General features: G+C 35.7%; 1 protein-coding gene across 13 annotated transcripts in view; it reads right to left on the reverse strand.

The window, feature by feature from the left end:
• Positions 1–16,476, reverse strand: part of BLTP1 (bridge-like lipid transfer protein family member 1) — a 113,219-nt gene that overhangs the window by 53,161 nt on the left and 43,582 nt on the right. For all 13 annotated transcript variants that reach the window (XM_038178191.2, XM_072037479.1, XM_038178192.2 and 10 more), the window contains 16 exons: positions 16,152–16,271; positions 13,787–14,064; positions 12,857–13,107; positions 12,137–12,395; positions 10,875–11,718; positions 9,948–10,018; positions 9,092–9,265; positions 8,643–8,763; positions 7,948–8,094; positions 7,451–7,578; positions 6,795–6,997; positions 4,614–4,811; positions 3,773–3,984; positions 3,322–3,473; positions 2,382–2,532; positions 1,137–1,289 (listed from right to left, as the gene is read on the reverse strand). In XM_038178191.2, the coding sequence (XP_038034119.1) occupies positions 1,137–1,289; positions 2,382–2,532; positions 3,322–3,473; positions 3,773–3,984; positions 4,614–4,811; positions 6,795–6,997; positions 7,451–7,578; positions 7,948–8,094; positions 8,643–8,763; positions 9,092–9,265; positions 9,948–10,018; positions 10,875–11,718; positions 12,137–12,395; positions 12,857–13,107; positions 13,787–14,064; positions 16,152–16,271 (3,462 nt within the window). The remainder of the gene's footprint in view (positions 1–1,136; positions 1,290–2,381; positions 2,533–3,321; positions 3,474–3,772; positions 3,985–4,613; positions 4,812–6,794; positions 6,998–7,450; positions 7,579–7,947; positions 8,095–8,642; positions 8,764–9,091; positions 9,266–9,947; positions 10,019–10,874; positions 11,719–12,136; positions 12,396–12,856; positions 13,108–13,786; positions 14,065–16,151; positions 16,272–16,476) is intronic.

Genomic DNA, 16,476 nt, shown 5'->3' on the forward strand with positions numbered 1-16,476 from the left:
TAACAGATAAGAACTATAGCTTCATTAAACACAGTAAATACATTCATTTACAATACATTCAATCCTGAGGGTCTAGCCCAGTGGGCCAAGAATAAACAACAGGAAACAAGACTATCAAATATGAAACAAGAAGTGCTGAAGTAATTATAAGGCTTTAAACTACACTCTAAAAATCAGAGCAGCCCTAGAGTGACTGTAGAAACAACTGAAATTAAAAACTGAGTGTTTTTTTTTCCTTTGTTGGTAAGCAGTCATTTAAAAACATAGAACTGAGGTAAAACCAGGGCTTGTTTCAATTGCATCACTGAATAGTGCTTAAAAAAACACACACACCTTTATTTTTACCACAAATCAAACAGGGCTATTTCTGCCACAAATTGTGCTATTTCTGATCATTGGGCTCTCAGTTAAACACAAGGAAAAACACTGTTCAAATCTGTCAGCCATGCAAATGGATTATGAAAATGATGCAAAATCAGGGACAAACACTCTTCCTTATGCCCAACATATGTGTCCAAACAATTACTTACCATTACAATCCAAGTATTTACATTCTAAAGCCACCAATAAGATTAAATCCTTAAGTCTTACATTTTTTACAATTCTAGCTTTTTTAAACTCGTGAAGTATTATTCTAATATTTGAAGTATTTGAAGTATTATTCTAATATATGAAGTATTATTCTAATATTTCTAAAAGACATGAAGTCTAGTTCTCAGAAAAAAATAATTGAAATATAATCTAATTCGGCCATGTACTTGCATCAATAATTGAGATTTCATTTTAAAACTACAAATTTTTACTACTTCACTCTTATCTCTAAGAAAAAGTAAATTTGATAAAGAGACCATTAAATAAAAAGGCATGTATTTAAAATTGTTATGATTTCATATATATTTGACAATAAAATAGCTAAATAAAAATTAAGCACATACACAGGCCACAAGAAAAACAGCAGACCTAAAAGAAAGTGACATGTGAGAAGCCACGTCTACTTAGCAAATGAAGTATTTATGCACCAGTTTAGGTTTATTTCCTTGTTTTACGGCTTTCCTTATACAGTTACCTAATTGAAAATACTAGAATTGGTTTAAACTAACATGCTGACTTATTTACATTTTTACGGGGTAACTCACCATGGTGGCATCCTCAATAATAGAGTAATTTGCTTGGTGAAGGTAGTGGTGCAATATATTACACAGTAAACAGGAAGGATTTTCTTGCAGGAAACGAGCCACTTTGGTGAGCCTGTTGTACTTGCTTCTCAGAGGAAAGTGCACGCTTTTATTCTAGATTAAAATGCAAATATTTTTCACACATGAACATACTTGCAAACAGGACATACGAATGATAATTTCAGCTACAATAGCACAAACTTGTAACTCCATTTTGAACTTCTACAATGAAATTGCCACATGGATAACTACCAATTTTTTAAAGTGGTATCTGAAAATATCATATTTGAAGTTTGTTTATATGCAGTAATAAAGCTGGATTCAAATCCCACACTTTTGCAAAGTTATTTCTGGACTAAAGAATATATTTGCTAAGCTAGCTGAGATTTCCAAACGAAGTGTTAATTCCTAGTTAGATAAAAAAATACTTTTCTAATTTGGCTTATTGGTAGAAAGAAGAGTCAAAAAAAATAAAAGGAGGTAACAATAGGGGACTGCTGCAAAGGGCAATTAGTAGAGCATAAAACTAGCATGACACTAAGCTCTCAGTCTTGCAATACACGATGGGATCTCACCAAGAGATCTCACCACTTTTCAAAATCTTCCCACTAGATGGTGCTAATTAAACAAACAGCAGAAAACTGCCTACACACACAAAAGCTCCTTAGCAAATCACACTAAGACCCAATTTTTATAACAGCTCTACCAATAATACTTTTCAACAATGAAAAAAAGTCTATTTTGCTCTTCTCATTAGAATTGTTCACCCTCACTTTGCTCTCTCTAACAAGTGGATCTGATGAGCGCAATAATTCAATGCACTGCAGGGGCACAGAAGTTCATGTTTTCTCCTAAATACCCTGAATACTCCATGATTCAAGCACACTTTCATATTTCATAAGACATATCAGATATCAAAGCCATACTTCTTTCAACAGACAGAATCTCCAATTATTTTACATGGAGATGCACACCTGTAAGAAGCACAAGACTTTACCACTAGTAATAGCTGTTTTTTTTCCCCCATTGAAATTTAGATTCTGTACAAAAAGCACAGGCAGTAAATTCTTGTAACCAATTCTTGAAAAACTGTCTTAGGAGGCACTGTGAGTTTCAGTGAAAATATTCAGATCCCCAAATGAATATGAATTACATATTACACTGCTCTGTTCTGATTTGCCTCTTGATTTTAGAAAGGTCATTTACCTCTAATGCTTCTGTCATTATGCAACCCATAACAGCACAGATTCGCAATGTTCCTTCAGTTTCTAGCTTATTTAAAGATGACTTCACTTGATCAATGGGAACAAGCCAAGCACCAACTGCAGGAGTTGCAGTACTCAGGAGGTTCAGTTGCCTAATTGATAAAAATAACAAGCATTAGGTACTCACATTCAGCAGCAGCAATTAGCAAGATTTTCTACTACTACTACTACGAACGACATTCAAATAGGTGGAATATGAGAACATTAACTGAATCCCACATTAATTGTTATACAAGGTATTGTGATGAGATTTTGCTGAAGGACTGAGGCAAGGATATTAGGCAAAAATTCACAAAAATATTTTCTAATTTATAGTTATATACTGACAGGAATATTTAGTTTGTTGAATTGTATGTTTACAATGTGCTTGTTCTATACACATACAAAGTTTCATTAAGTTTGCTTTGACCTGTAGAGATACTTAGTATCCATTATAGAGTATATAACAGAAATTTTCAGGTGTTGACAGAGTATGAAAAAAATATCTCAGAAAGATTTATCTTGAACCTTAGAGTGCAAAGTCAATAAAATCAAGGTTTAAGCATTATGTTGAAGACAAAAGCAGCGAGTGGCTCTCTCCTAATCAAACAAATATTCTCAGTCACACTCCTTGCTCTCCTTCATACATCACATTCTCACTGGAAGTAATTCATTTTTTTTATTTCTATCATATCTAATTAAAAATTTTCTAGCAACACTTTCTTACACATGATGGCAGTTACAAATTGAAGCAAGAACTACTGTGATATATGTAAATTCCAAAACCAGCATTTACAGAGAAGCTTCAACAATTATTGAAGTTACATTCAGAATCTACCAAATACAACTGTAATTTACCAAATCAGAATTGTTATTTTCTTTCTCTTAAATCAGAGTCATACCTTGAAAATACATGGGCTGGAGAACGCACATTGGTAGGAGCTGCAAAACTAAACCAAATTTCTTTGATCGTCAGCTTCATGCTGCAGGAGTCAGGGGGAGGAGGCATCAAGGGTATGTCTTTTTTCAAATCATCAGATTCAACCCCTTCATCCTGAAAAAAACAAAACACAAAGTCTTTTACAAAGTATTAGAAGGCACTAGCCTACTGTGCACTGTTCACAAAAAAATAGTTTCATATCCATTTAGGCAAAGAAAAATAACCTAATGCTGTTCATCAACTCTTCCAACACTAATAGACCTTATAGAAAGCTTAAACTGTAATGCACAAGAAGGCAGTTTGAATCAGTTGGTACAGGAACAGATCTGTCAATTTTCAGTTTTATACTATAAATCGTAGTCACTTTAAAGAAACAAAACCTAAGACCAATCAATTCAGCCCAGTATACATACCTGCTCATCTGAAACTGAGTTTCCATTAATATCTGAAGAAGGACTTATTCTGTCACAAGGAAGGTTATCATCAGACACATCAGTATTATAACCACTACCAGTTGGAGAATCTGAAGAGTTATTTGATGCGAGCAGTCCCCCTCTCTCTGTAGCACTTGATTTCCCCATGACTCCGAATGTATTATACAATACTGCACCAGATTGTCTTCCACCTAGAAAAGCACACACATTATGTTTGCCATGCACAAACTTCTATGTTACATCCCACAGAAAGAAAAAATACACTTAAGAGGATAAACACATGATTTTGGTTAAACAAGATGCATTCCCAATTTTACATATAACTTAAAAGCTAGTTGTAGAGCTGTTCCAAGTGGATGAAGAGTAATCACAATGCATGGAGGCTGCTTTTAAACACTATTCCCTGACAAGAACAACTTGAATGACAGAAAATATATGTAAGCTCTTTTTCTTTATGAAGCCAGCTTTCCTCCTGAAAGCAGAATTGCAGTCCTACATTCATACACGTAGTGTGGGTATGATTGCAAGGTCAGGATTTAAATAATCAGTGAAAGCACAAACTCTTACCTTCACTTTAACTTCCAGAACTGTTGAAAATAATGTTCATGGAATTATTTCATATACAGTCATAAGCAACAACAACCACAAATTCCCGTATTTTAGAATTTACTATGTGATATAATTTATGTACTATAGACATATTATTTATTATCATCCATATTCACATATTTGAAATCAAATAATGGCTAAAATAAGACCCAACAACAGAGCTGTTATCAGTATCATAATACTAAGTAATACAAAGCCTATATAGTCTTACCTTTTATAGTCAAATTTTCAATTCCACACTCAAACATTATCCAACCCCACTTCTCTTGACTAGGACCAATTCGAGTTACATCTGGTACAGCTTGCTGGTCTGTTTCATCCACAAAAGCAAACTCATCCAACTCTTCCAAAGTAAAAAGAACTTTTGATTTCCCAAAGGGAATAGCTGTTATTGCACAAGTTCCAATATCTGAAAATAAACATATTTAACATTCTGTTACAAAATGGAAAAATTTCACATCTTCAAACAGCCCTCAAGTTTACAGTAACTTGCAAGTAAAGTATTTTGGAATACTCTTTAGTATTCTTCAAACAGGAAGAAAAAAAAGAAAAAAAAAATCAAAGTACAAGCAAGAAAAAAAATGTTCATAAAGCCCCAAACCCTTCCTCCTAGAATGTTTATTTTATTTGGTCAGGGTAATTTTTAAGTCTGGAAAAGCAAGAATGAAGCAACTCAAAGTTCAAACTTTTAGACATTACCAATCCTAACCTATCTGCCTTCTTCATCTTTTTACAGGCATGGTTCCAAAGATATCCGTACAAACAAGCTCTTCAGATTTTTATCTCAAAGTGCCTATTAGCCCAAAGTTTTTATCAAAAATATTCCTAATAAATTCCTAAAGCTTAACAACAACAAATAACAGCAATACTGACAGTGCTCTTGGATAATATGCTTGAATAGAAATGCATTTGGTATTAACTATAGCATAATTAGTGGGTATTTAAAAATAAATTTCTGAATTCAATTCAGAGACTGCTTCTCTGTTGGAAACATGCCTTTGTCTATACTGCAAGAATAGAAAGCAGTAAGTCTCACTGATTCCTAAGAAAACACTGCCTCAAGTAGTTTTTGATTCATTACGATCCTTGCTGTCTAAGATCCAGGAGGGCACTACGCCACCTTCATTTCTTTGATATTAGGATGAAGATTAAATATAAATCCTTTCTTCTAGTGACATTTCTGAAGGAACATTTTAAGGAAATTTACACCTGTTTCCTATTACCTCTTGCACAGAGTTAAATGTCAAATATCTGGGGAAAAGAACCACACTAAGTCAATTTATATTCTGTCCACACAATCCTCACTCTGTTCCCCCAATTGATTAACAGCAATCACTTTCAAAGCATATGTGAAATGCTAAGTTCTCTAGAAAGACATTCCTCAACCCTTTTAAATAGAAGATGAGCTTTTTGGTTACAAGTCAAGCATTATCTGGCCTTCTCAGAAGTCTTTAGCATACCTCACACAAGACACTACAGCTGAGATTTCACCCAACTAAATAAAAATTGAGCTAGTCCCTTCTATCTTCTCCAATTTATTTTGTTTTCCTTTTGCTCACTCATCTTTACACAGGCTATTCTGTTGCATGGTTTTTATTCATACTTGTTTCACAGAACGTTTCTTCATGGCCTAAAGACTCCTGCTCTTCATGAGACACAGTAAAACATGGCACTAGCTGATACAGATTGCACCAAAACTGAGTCAGATTTAACTTAGAAAGCAATAAAAATGTCAGCATGTAAAAGGTACTCAAGACTTCTTGCCAAACCACAACATAAGATCAGTCTCTACTTTTGCTTATCTTCATCTTTTCCACGATCAGAAATTATAGCAACCAAAGTTAATTCATGAGCTCTTGAAGGAATTTCCTTAACAAAAACAAGAATGAACACAATCACGTAGATCTCATTTTCTGTTTTATAGGCACTACTGTTAAAAATCTACAGCTTCTCAAGCTGAAAGTGCCAGTACATTCATGTTATACCTATATTGAAATTGTTAGAAAGTACTAAGAAAGCTAGTAAGTGTAATTCATTTGCTGCATTGGGTGAAAAAAATGGCAGCTGAGAAGGAAAGGAGATCAGCTGGAAAGAAGGGAGCCTAGACATGAATTTTTATCATTCAATCTTTACCATGCAACCTGTTTGCCACAAAAAACGCTTAGAAATCAGTCTTGATGTTTTCCCTCTGTCTACATTTAAAATCATCATATTAGTAAAATAATAGAAAGCAAACAATTCAGAGTAATCATCCAAACTTCTTTGTGGCCTACTGCATGATCTCTAGTTTCAAATGTCTCTTTATTTGTGTTGATAAAAAATGAGCTTAAGGCAAACAATCACCTTCTATGAAAACCGACATTTTCACAATTAAAAAAAAAAAAAAGCTTACCTGTCGTATCAAGGCCTCTAAGTTGCCCGTGAACACGATGGATGTTCAATTTAGCAGCAATTTCTTTTCCTTTTTCTGCTCCAGCATTGGATCTCAGTGAGCCAGACGACTGGGGCTGCATTTTACTGGCTTGGATATAACGATCAAATGTGACAGAATTCCTCCCAGTTTCTGCATTGTTCGAAGACTCCTCCACTATACCCCTTTGAACCCATGGGAGAAAAAACAATTAAGCAAATCTCTGATAGACGTGCTACTCTTACCTACTTTAAAAAAAAAATGAGTGGCTTTAAGTGACATAAGTACAGCAGTATTAAAAATTCTCTGTAAAGTCAGAAGATAATTATACTTTGGTAGAAAATTACTGAAAATTTCTATTTTATCCTGCATAATGTGAGTTAAATCTTAGGTTCCAAAATGATTCCAGAAGGGTTCCTCTGCTTCTCAAAGAAACTGCAGTTTTAATTAGATATTAGCTCTTAATTTATAGCACACTGAAGAGACATTTTATTGTTTAATTCGTTCATGACAACATTTTAAAATACTTCCTTTCAGAACTGCAGACTATATTAAAAAAATAAATAAATTGTGAACACTAAGTCTTTTGGCTAACATAACAACAAAAAAACACCAACAGTGACATATTTTATTCTTACCTATTCATACGAACTTGTGTAGCAATTCTATCAAAGCACAAAGCTACTAATGAAACATGAGTCACAGTTTTACCAGAAGAAACCCCTGGGGATTCATCAACGGATGCTTGTAGTAAACACAGGTTCACCTGTATGTAAAATTTCCCCAAAGAGTAAAGAAATTTAGAAAAACATGTTACATTAATCATACATCACAAACTTCTGATACAATCTTGTCTTAATGTTATGAGTAAAATCAAACTTTTAAAGATAAAACCTCCACGCCAAGACGTAAAAACATCACACAGACATTGCAGTCAGTTATCTCTATAGCAATTATTATTTAACTTGCATACCTTTACCTACCCTAAGATCAAACATCTCCAAAACAGTCTACCCTACTCATCACATTAGTTATCTATCACAAATACATAACTTCACTTAAGCTTTCCAGTACACACAATAAGGGTAATTTATGAGTTACATATCTACCCAATAAGCTTAACAAAAATCCTTACCTTTGGTACACTAACGTTGGCCTGAAGGCCTTTAATTGTCACATTATCTTGCTTAAGGGAGAGATTTGTCTGTGCTGGTCCCTGGTTTGTTGTTCCTGTGGTAGTGGCATCTATTTTTGTTCCTCTAATATCCTGCTTGGAAGATAACTTGGAGGGGAAAAAGGTGGTAACAATAATTTATTCTCATTGAAACCTGGAACTGCTAAGCTGAAGTGTTTAGCAGCTCTGAACTGTTCAGCAGCACTGAACTACAAAGAGATTGTGACTGCATTTAAAACACAACGCCATCATTTCTAGAACAAGGACTGTAGCACATACAGGTATGTTATGTTTAGATACCAAAGGGTAGCAATGTCATTCTAAAATAAACTTTCTAATGACCAGATTTCAGCTAAAAGCTTGAGTTCTGCATGTATCAGCTATGCAGAAAAATTTGTTATGAAGTAAATAAGTAGTGTCAATTATACTGTGAAGTCTAAGAAACGCCAAATAAAAAATATATACATTTAGTCAACTTGGACAGAAAGAACTTTTAACTCAGTACAACTACCATAAAATTCTTTTCAAGCTAGATTAACATAGCATTTAGCTACTGCACCTCAAAAAAATGAATTCAATTAAATCTTTTTCTACGTAAAATAAAGAAATGACTATTCTTTCAAAATTTTGGATAATTTTCTTGTTCCCTTCCTTACATTTTCTGAGAAGCTTGTTTTGCTGTTCTGTACAGCATCTTGAAGAACTTTGCAGTGCAGATCATCAACAATAGCTGCTGGGTGTCGAGAGCTCGCACAATGCACCATTGCTTCTATATACCTGTGAGAGGGAACAAGCCCACAACAGGACACTTAAACTTCCAGTTTCACGTAACGCACCATCTGTAGTATTTAATTAACACTGCAAAGAGAAAAATTAAGCACACAGAGAGAGAGAGAGAGAAAGTGTACTTCCAAGGTCACAATAACGTCCTTCTAGCTTCTTTACGGGACAAGCAGAATAATATTCAATGGCTGCAAGGCACTGCCATCCCATCAGTCATGTATTATTCAATCCTTTTATCTAAACCTCTGCTCAACCTAACAGCTTTGAGACAATTTTTAGTATAACCAATTAACACCGAAGTAGTAAAAATAAAATTAATTACCTGTCCAACGCTTCTGCTACAAGAGGAGTCAGAACTACATCTACAGTTCCTTTTACTTCTACTATTGCTGTTGTCCTTGTCTGGAAGACTGGGTGATCCAATGTCCATTCTTCTGTTATTGTTTCATCATCTGTGTTTTCTGCAGACTTCTTATCCAAAGGAGTGTAAGGTGTACTAAACAAGTCAAATACATATTAATAATCCAGATTTGTGAAAGAAATACAACAGTGTACATCACTAAATGCTTGCATCTTGTATATTTTTTTAATACTTAAATAGGACTCCAACAGTACCAAAACATCAGTCTTGGATGGTAGACCCAAGACCAAATCAAAATTCATCCAATTCAAGGGAAGAGTCTACAGGCATTTAAAAGAGTTAACTCCTTTATATTGAGACTATGCATAGTAATGTGAGCTTATAGCCACATATTGGAAAACGTTCCTTGTCACAAACAACATATAAACTGGTCTTCAGCTTGCAAAAATTCTCCGGAGGCACTCTAGGTATCATTTTAATACTCAGTAAAAGGCATACAATGGCAGATTTATTTTTCTGCATAGGTCAGAAAGCACACAAACAATTTCAGGGCAAGGCCCTTACTGAGATTCAAGTTCAGCTTTAGGCAATGCAATGGACACTTGCCATAAGCACTTCCCAAAATCATTCAAGTAAACTGCCATTGTACTTCCATTTGACCCAAACCAAACATTTTGTAATAAAATACCCTGCTTTGAAATAGATCTGTACTAAAACTAATGCTAAAAATCAAATTTGAATGGGCTAGGAAGAGCCAAATTACTAGAGTATCAGGGAAAAAAAATGTTTTAACAATGTTACACAATTTTCAACTTACTTAGATGTTGATCCTGTAAGCTGCATCCCTCTATCCAGTAATGAATTAGCTGTGAGACCCTGCTTAACAATCTAAGAGAAAAGTACAAAGAAATATATTACATTCCTTCTGTATATCAAAAAATACCCAAGGAATATTCAAATGAAGATTCTCCTTAGTTTGTGGGTTTTTTTTGTTCTTAAAAGAATCCTTCACATGCACATACTCCAATATAGTGTAAAAAAAATAAAACTTTGATTTAACTTTTTCAATAGCTTGACATTAGATTATGAAGTTTTTGCATAGAGGTATAGTGACTAATTGCTTAGAAGGGACTTCAAATAGTAATCTATGAAAGCACCACATAAACATATAAAGCTTTTGCTACAAAGTGATAACAAGATGAAATTTCAGAGCTTAAACACCTATTATCTATCAAGTCATTTCCATTATGTTTCATATATGTCATTTCAGTTCTTTCGTTAAATATGTATGCTCCTATCACACTGGAAAAAAAATGCAAACGTACAAAAATAGTTTTATCAAATTATTCATTTCAAATTTACTCTAAAGTAACTCATTTACCGTTCAGCATTAAATACTATCAGTATTAAATGTACTACTACTAAAATTTCTTCATAGTACATATTTTAAACAAAACTCATGCAAATGTCCTTCAGCTGTATATCATTCAACAAGTAGCATTTCTAATACAATAACAATAATTCAGAACACGCATCCTATTCACATAATCTAACAATCCTTTTCTTTTCCAGTCTTCCAGCCACACAGCTGAAGACTTGAAGTCAGAATTCCAAAGTATTTATTGACTGAAAGCCAAGAAGTTTCAAGTGTGTCATGACTTTATACAATGTGTGTATTAGACAATTTGAACTTGTCTTGAATTTTTACTCGTTTCTCTAGTCTTCATTCCTCTACCTTTCATACCTTAAAAGTTGGGATAGAAAGCTGCTCAAACGATGATGAACTTTCTTCACTGGTTGGCGTGTCAAGGTCTAAGGGGCGATGTAATGAGGATTTTGAAGTTCTTTTGTTAGTTGGATGCTTTACCGACCAATTGATCACCTGGAACTGTGTAAGATAGTTTTGGTAACATGCCATTACAGGCTGCTGGGAAGTTATCTGCTCACTTTCTACAGTCTTCTCAGATTCCATGACATACATATTCTCAACATGTTCATCTTCTCCGCCTAGAGCTGAAACAAACGAAGCCTGTGAAGGATGAGTCTTAATCGGCAACGTTTTAATGTCTTGACTCATTTCTCCATGGACAGTACTTGTTAAGGGCCCTTCCACGCTGTGATAAATAGACCCTCTACTGTATTCAATTTTCTGAGCTTGCTTTTTTCTCTTCTTCCTCCCTGGGTAAGTTCCTGGTCCTTCATCGCTACTTATTGGCTCAAACTCTTCTGCTGCAGAAAAATAGGCTTCACTGTCAGCCATCGACATACTAGAATCCATTGAGCGGTACTGGTGAAATGAATTTGAATCTGCAGATGGTGTGTATGGAAAAGAACCAAAGCTCCTCCTCTGCTTTGGGGAGTCCAAGACATTCTCATCACTGCGAGACACATCACTGCTGAACTGCACACCAACTGCCACAGGCTGCTTGTCTCCGTAGAAGGCTGCTGTGAGGCTCTTGGTGCTGCCGAGCCGGGTGGAGCACACGGACGCCTGCCGTTTCAGCGGAGACCTCATGGGAGACTGCCCAACAGGCCTCTCCTGGCTGCTAGGGGATGCAGGGCTACCCTCTGCACCCTCACCTGCAACACTGGAAAAAAAAATACAATGGGCATTTCATTGGCTTGTTTTATTCCCAGTGTTTCTCTTTACATTTTAAGAGCTGTCAAATGCTGCAGTGATTCTGTGATTTTCTGTTAGTATAGCAATTATTTTCATAACACTGATGGCATATTAAATTCTGCTGCTTGCTAGTCTGCTTGTCTACAGAAGAGGAGATAGAAACAAATGGTAATGGTAAGTGTTGTTGTCATACATGCTGGGTTTTCTACCAAGATCAGGTAATCGATCCCAATTAGTTACCCAAATTTGCCTTCAAACCAGAAAATGGATGTTGGCAGTGCCATTGAAATTAACTAACACTCAGTAAGTTGTTAAATATAAGGTGTGTTCTGTATTAACACGTTCAACAGTCCAATTATACTCCCACCGGGACAGAGAGTACTAACCTTCCACGGCCATCTTCTCTCTTTGTACCAGACAAGAACTCCTTCTGTCCCAAGTGATCCTCGGTAGTAGAAGATGGGCTGTCTTTCTCACCTGCCAGCAAGGGGAGGGCAGCGCTGGAACTGCTCGTTTCCTCTGAAGACGATGAGGAGCTGTGGGAGCGCAATGGCACTTGTAGGCTTAGATGTTGTGCTTTTCTTTCTATTTCTATACCCATAGATCTACAATCCCAGTCTTTTCGTTTTACACCGTTTGCTTTACCTAGGATCATGAAACAGGAAAGAAAAGTTGAACATCTGATAACACATCTACAATGGCTTCTTTTCCACTCATTCAAATAATAATCCTTATTAAATAAAAGCCCTGGTTTTGAAAATGTAGACTAGCTTATTTAATAAAGATTAATAAAATCATAGCAGCAAAACATCAAATTCTCTTAACAGACTACTTTCTAGACAAGTAAAACAAATGCAAGTCAAAAAGCTTCTTTTAACTCAGAAAGGATCTGCACGTTAATACAGAAGCATATGAGAGTTTGCTCACTATTATCAAGGTATTGTCTGCACTCGGAAGGGCCCATACCACTACAGGACCTCTTGCACAAGAACGCAACATACACTACTCACTAACCAGAACCAGATAGACCACAAAAAACAACGTGTTGTTAGCAAATTATACTTTGGGGCAAATAAGAATTAAGTTAGAGAACAATGCATTCTCACCATCCAATATTTTAGGAATCTCCTTAGTAATAATCCATTCTCCTGGCTGCAGTAATGACTGCCCATAAAACATATCAGATTCTGCACTCGTACTTGAGAACGCAGAGCTGCTTGAAGGTGTCAGTTCCTCCAGTTTGAAGAAGTCTAGTCCTGTTAACGTGCCACCAAAGAAGCGACAACCACCAAGACAGCCACACTTGTTCTTGCTTCTCTTGTTCTTCAAATTATCATCAGGCCACAAAAACCACAATCTACACAAAGGCAGAAAAAAAAAGAAAAAGCAACAATGAGACCACATCAGATTTAGTACATTTAAATTCAGTGAAAACCAGATTAAAAGATATTGCCCTTATATTTGTAAGCTCCTGTTTAATTTAGCAGGAAACAAGTAAGCACAATTTCTATCTGAAACACAGGTGTCACACAAAATTAGTTATTAGCTCCAAAAAGGAATATATCAAAAACATATGCAGTGCTGAGGCAACTGTGCTCAGGCACAGATCATATCCACCTGCCACAAAGTACATTAATAGTAACAGCTCATTCTCTCAGCACAGAAGTAAGCACTACAAACACTTCACTCTGGTGTATGTTGCTCATGCCAGAGGCGACTGCTCTTAGGGGAAACACAGAGTCACAGTTAGACATCTTATTCACAGCTGCTCAGTCTGTTCAGAAATCTGTAAGGCCTATTTTCAGTCTAGCTTGAGAAAAAAAGGACAAACTGAATTCCCTTCCTCTCCATGACCTTAATTTTGGGAGATGAAGGAAAACAGACAGAAAAGTATTTCCAAAAATAATAGCTTTGTATAGTCCAAGCACATTCAAGCCACCAACTAGACAGGTAAGTAGTCAACATACTTTAAAAAAAAATAAATTAACTTGCACTGAAAAACATTCAAATCCATCTCGTTCAAATCAATCTCTTACCTCTTTGTTCGGTTATCATGTGTCTCCAAGAAGTGTCTCTGTACTTCGTGTTTGGAAGGATGATCTGCAGCTAAAGCAATGTCAGCAGTGATGAGCCCTAAGTTGACAGATCCAGCTTCCAACCAATATGCCCTCCTTAATATTGGCTGAAGACCAGTTCTGCAGTTGTTCACCTGCTCAACGTATTGTCTCAATTGCAAGTCTTGAATAGCAGCACTTACACCTTCTCCAACAGACTGGTTGTGGAGGTTGCAGTTTGCAATACGGATAGTACCCATCTGAAAACATGAGTAAAAACATGAATTCTGAATACTTAGAAGTGAAGCAAAGATAAAGTAGCCTTAATCCAGTTAACACATCACCTACTACAAGGTCTCAGTAAACTACTCTCTCCAAAGATGACACGGGAACAGCTTTTTATATACAAGCACAGGCATACACACATAAGAAAGCAAGCTTAGAAATTAGCTTCAGACACTTTCCAAATAACAAAACTGAAGTCTGTACTTGGGAGTCTCCTGTTGTACAGGGATCCAGAGAGAATTCCCAACTGTAGACATGTTATAATGAACCTTTAAAAAATTTAATCATTATTAAATTCTTTGGTGTAATCATAAAAAAAATGTATCTTCTATTTTTGAATTCACAGATCCATGATTTATTACTACAATTTAGACTAAAATACAGATTATATACTTCAAATACACAGCCGTATTAACTGATGGAACACAGACATACAACTCCACAATTAATGTATGCCTCAGTGAGAGAACCGTGTTAAATGGTGCAAAATTCAAGATACAAGAAATTCCAAATCCTGAATCTCAACTCTGATCCTTTGTGTTATAATACCTTTGTTTCCATTATCATATTCTACTTCTTTTATTGGTATAGCTCCAGTGATTTTGTGGAACCAAACAGGAGGCTACCCTCTCTCCTGTATCTGGAGAAGTTTGCTTTGCTCTCACACTGAACTGTGAAAACAGGTCACTCCACAACCAGCACACCTGCCCAGGCAGAGGCAATCCTCCCTGACATTAGGGTACATAAAGGATGATGTAGCCCTGCCACACATGCTTAATTTTAAAACTTCAAATAATATGAAGTTTCCTTCTATTTTTCTTGAAGGTGGATGGAGCTCCCTGCACAGCTTCAGTCATCTCCAAAAAGTCACCATGAAATATCTGAATTTTTCCAACTTAATTTTCCAACTTTTGCAGCTGTCCTTACTTGCCCTGTGAAATGAACCCACCCATGGAAGAGCTATTCATAGGGCTAATATTAAATTATTACTTCTCTCCTTTGTTACAAACTATAAAAGAAGCACCGGAAATCCTTTTTTAAATATGAATGAAACTCATCAGGGATATAATTTTCTATAGTGGTTCGGGTTATTAAGCAGCCTTTGAAAATCCAGCCATTTATATTTATGCCTGCAAACACAGTTGATATTTGTGCTGATGCTTTATAATATTAGAATCAAAAGATTTTGAAGACTGAAATGCTTTTTTTCTTTTTTAACTGCCACAAGGTAGCAAACCATTCAAATGACAAGATATCACATCACTCAAAATGTATAAAATAATTGCTGCTCTCCTTCAGTTAAATTCTTGCTCATACTGTGAAGCTGTCCCCAGAGTGTCACATACTAAGCCTACCTTTTAAAACTGAATTTATTAATGGACAACCCGACTATTAGTCATTAGCAGTACAATGCTTTTCTTCTTTTCTTGTGTTACTGTACTTTACTGTCTCTTCACTTTTACTTAGCTACAATTTTCTCTTATATAAGATGAGAGAGAATATCGGCTCTTCTCTCCACATCCTTTTTTGAACAGACACCATGCAGTATTCCAGATTCAGTCAGGCAGCAGCACTAATACTTCTCCCATCTCTACCAATGATACATCTTAATTGAACCAGCTGTCTCACACAAGTTATCACATGAGATGTCACACAGTGACTTGTATACATTCCTTCTCAAACATTTCCAGTTGCTGAGTTACTAACTTACAGAAAAAGTTTTTATTAACCACCACATACAGACACTAGCGTTTATATTGCCCAGTATTATTTTAATTTATTACACCAGTCTTGCAGCTCACATTCTTGTTTTGGCAGACATCTACCCATTCTAACCATTTTCCAATATCATTAATGAAAGCATTAAATATGACCTAAATTGACCTACTCCTGGCCCAGTCCAACCATTTTAACACCAACCTTCTATCACTTAGTTTCGAATATTCTGCTTAGTCCACTGCATGCAAGCAAGCAATGAAATCAGTCAGTTATTTTATGAAAAAATACAAAGAATTCTACTGACCAAAATATTTTAATTGCTGTAAAGATAAATATTTTTTACCTTTATATTGGTGGCACAGCCATGTTCTACCACATACAGATCTGCTCCATCCATGGCTAAGCGTGTCATAGTGTACTTTAAGTCATCAGATGTTGGGCATGGCCCAGGGACACAGTTCATCTGAAAAACAGAGATTTAGACATACGTAAGGAGTTTAAATTTAATTTTATTTCTTATCCTTTTATTTATGTTCTGTTTAACAGAGGCCTAAAGCTAGAGCAAAATACAGTTACTTATTCCGCAATTTCAGCATGAATATGAGATGGGATGATTCTTCTGTCCAGCAACATAAGTGGACCCACCTGGCTCTCCTGGCTTCCACCAG

The sequence above is a fragment of the Anas platyrhynchos genome, chromosome 4, assembly GCF_047663525.1.
Source record: "Anas platyrhynchos isolate ZD024472 breed Pekin duck chromosome 4, IASCAAS_PekinDuck_T2T, whole genome shotgun sequence".
NCBI classification, from domain to species: domain Eukaryota; kingdom Metazoa; phylum Chordata; class Aves; order Anseriformes; family Anatidae; genus Anas; species Anas platyrhynchos.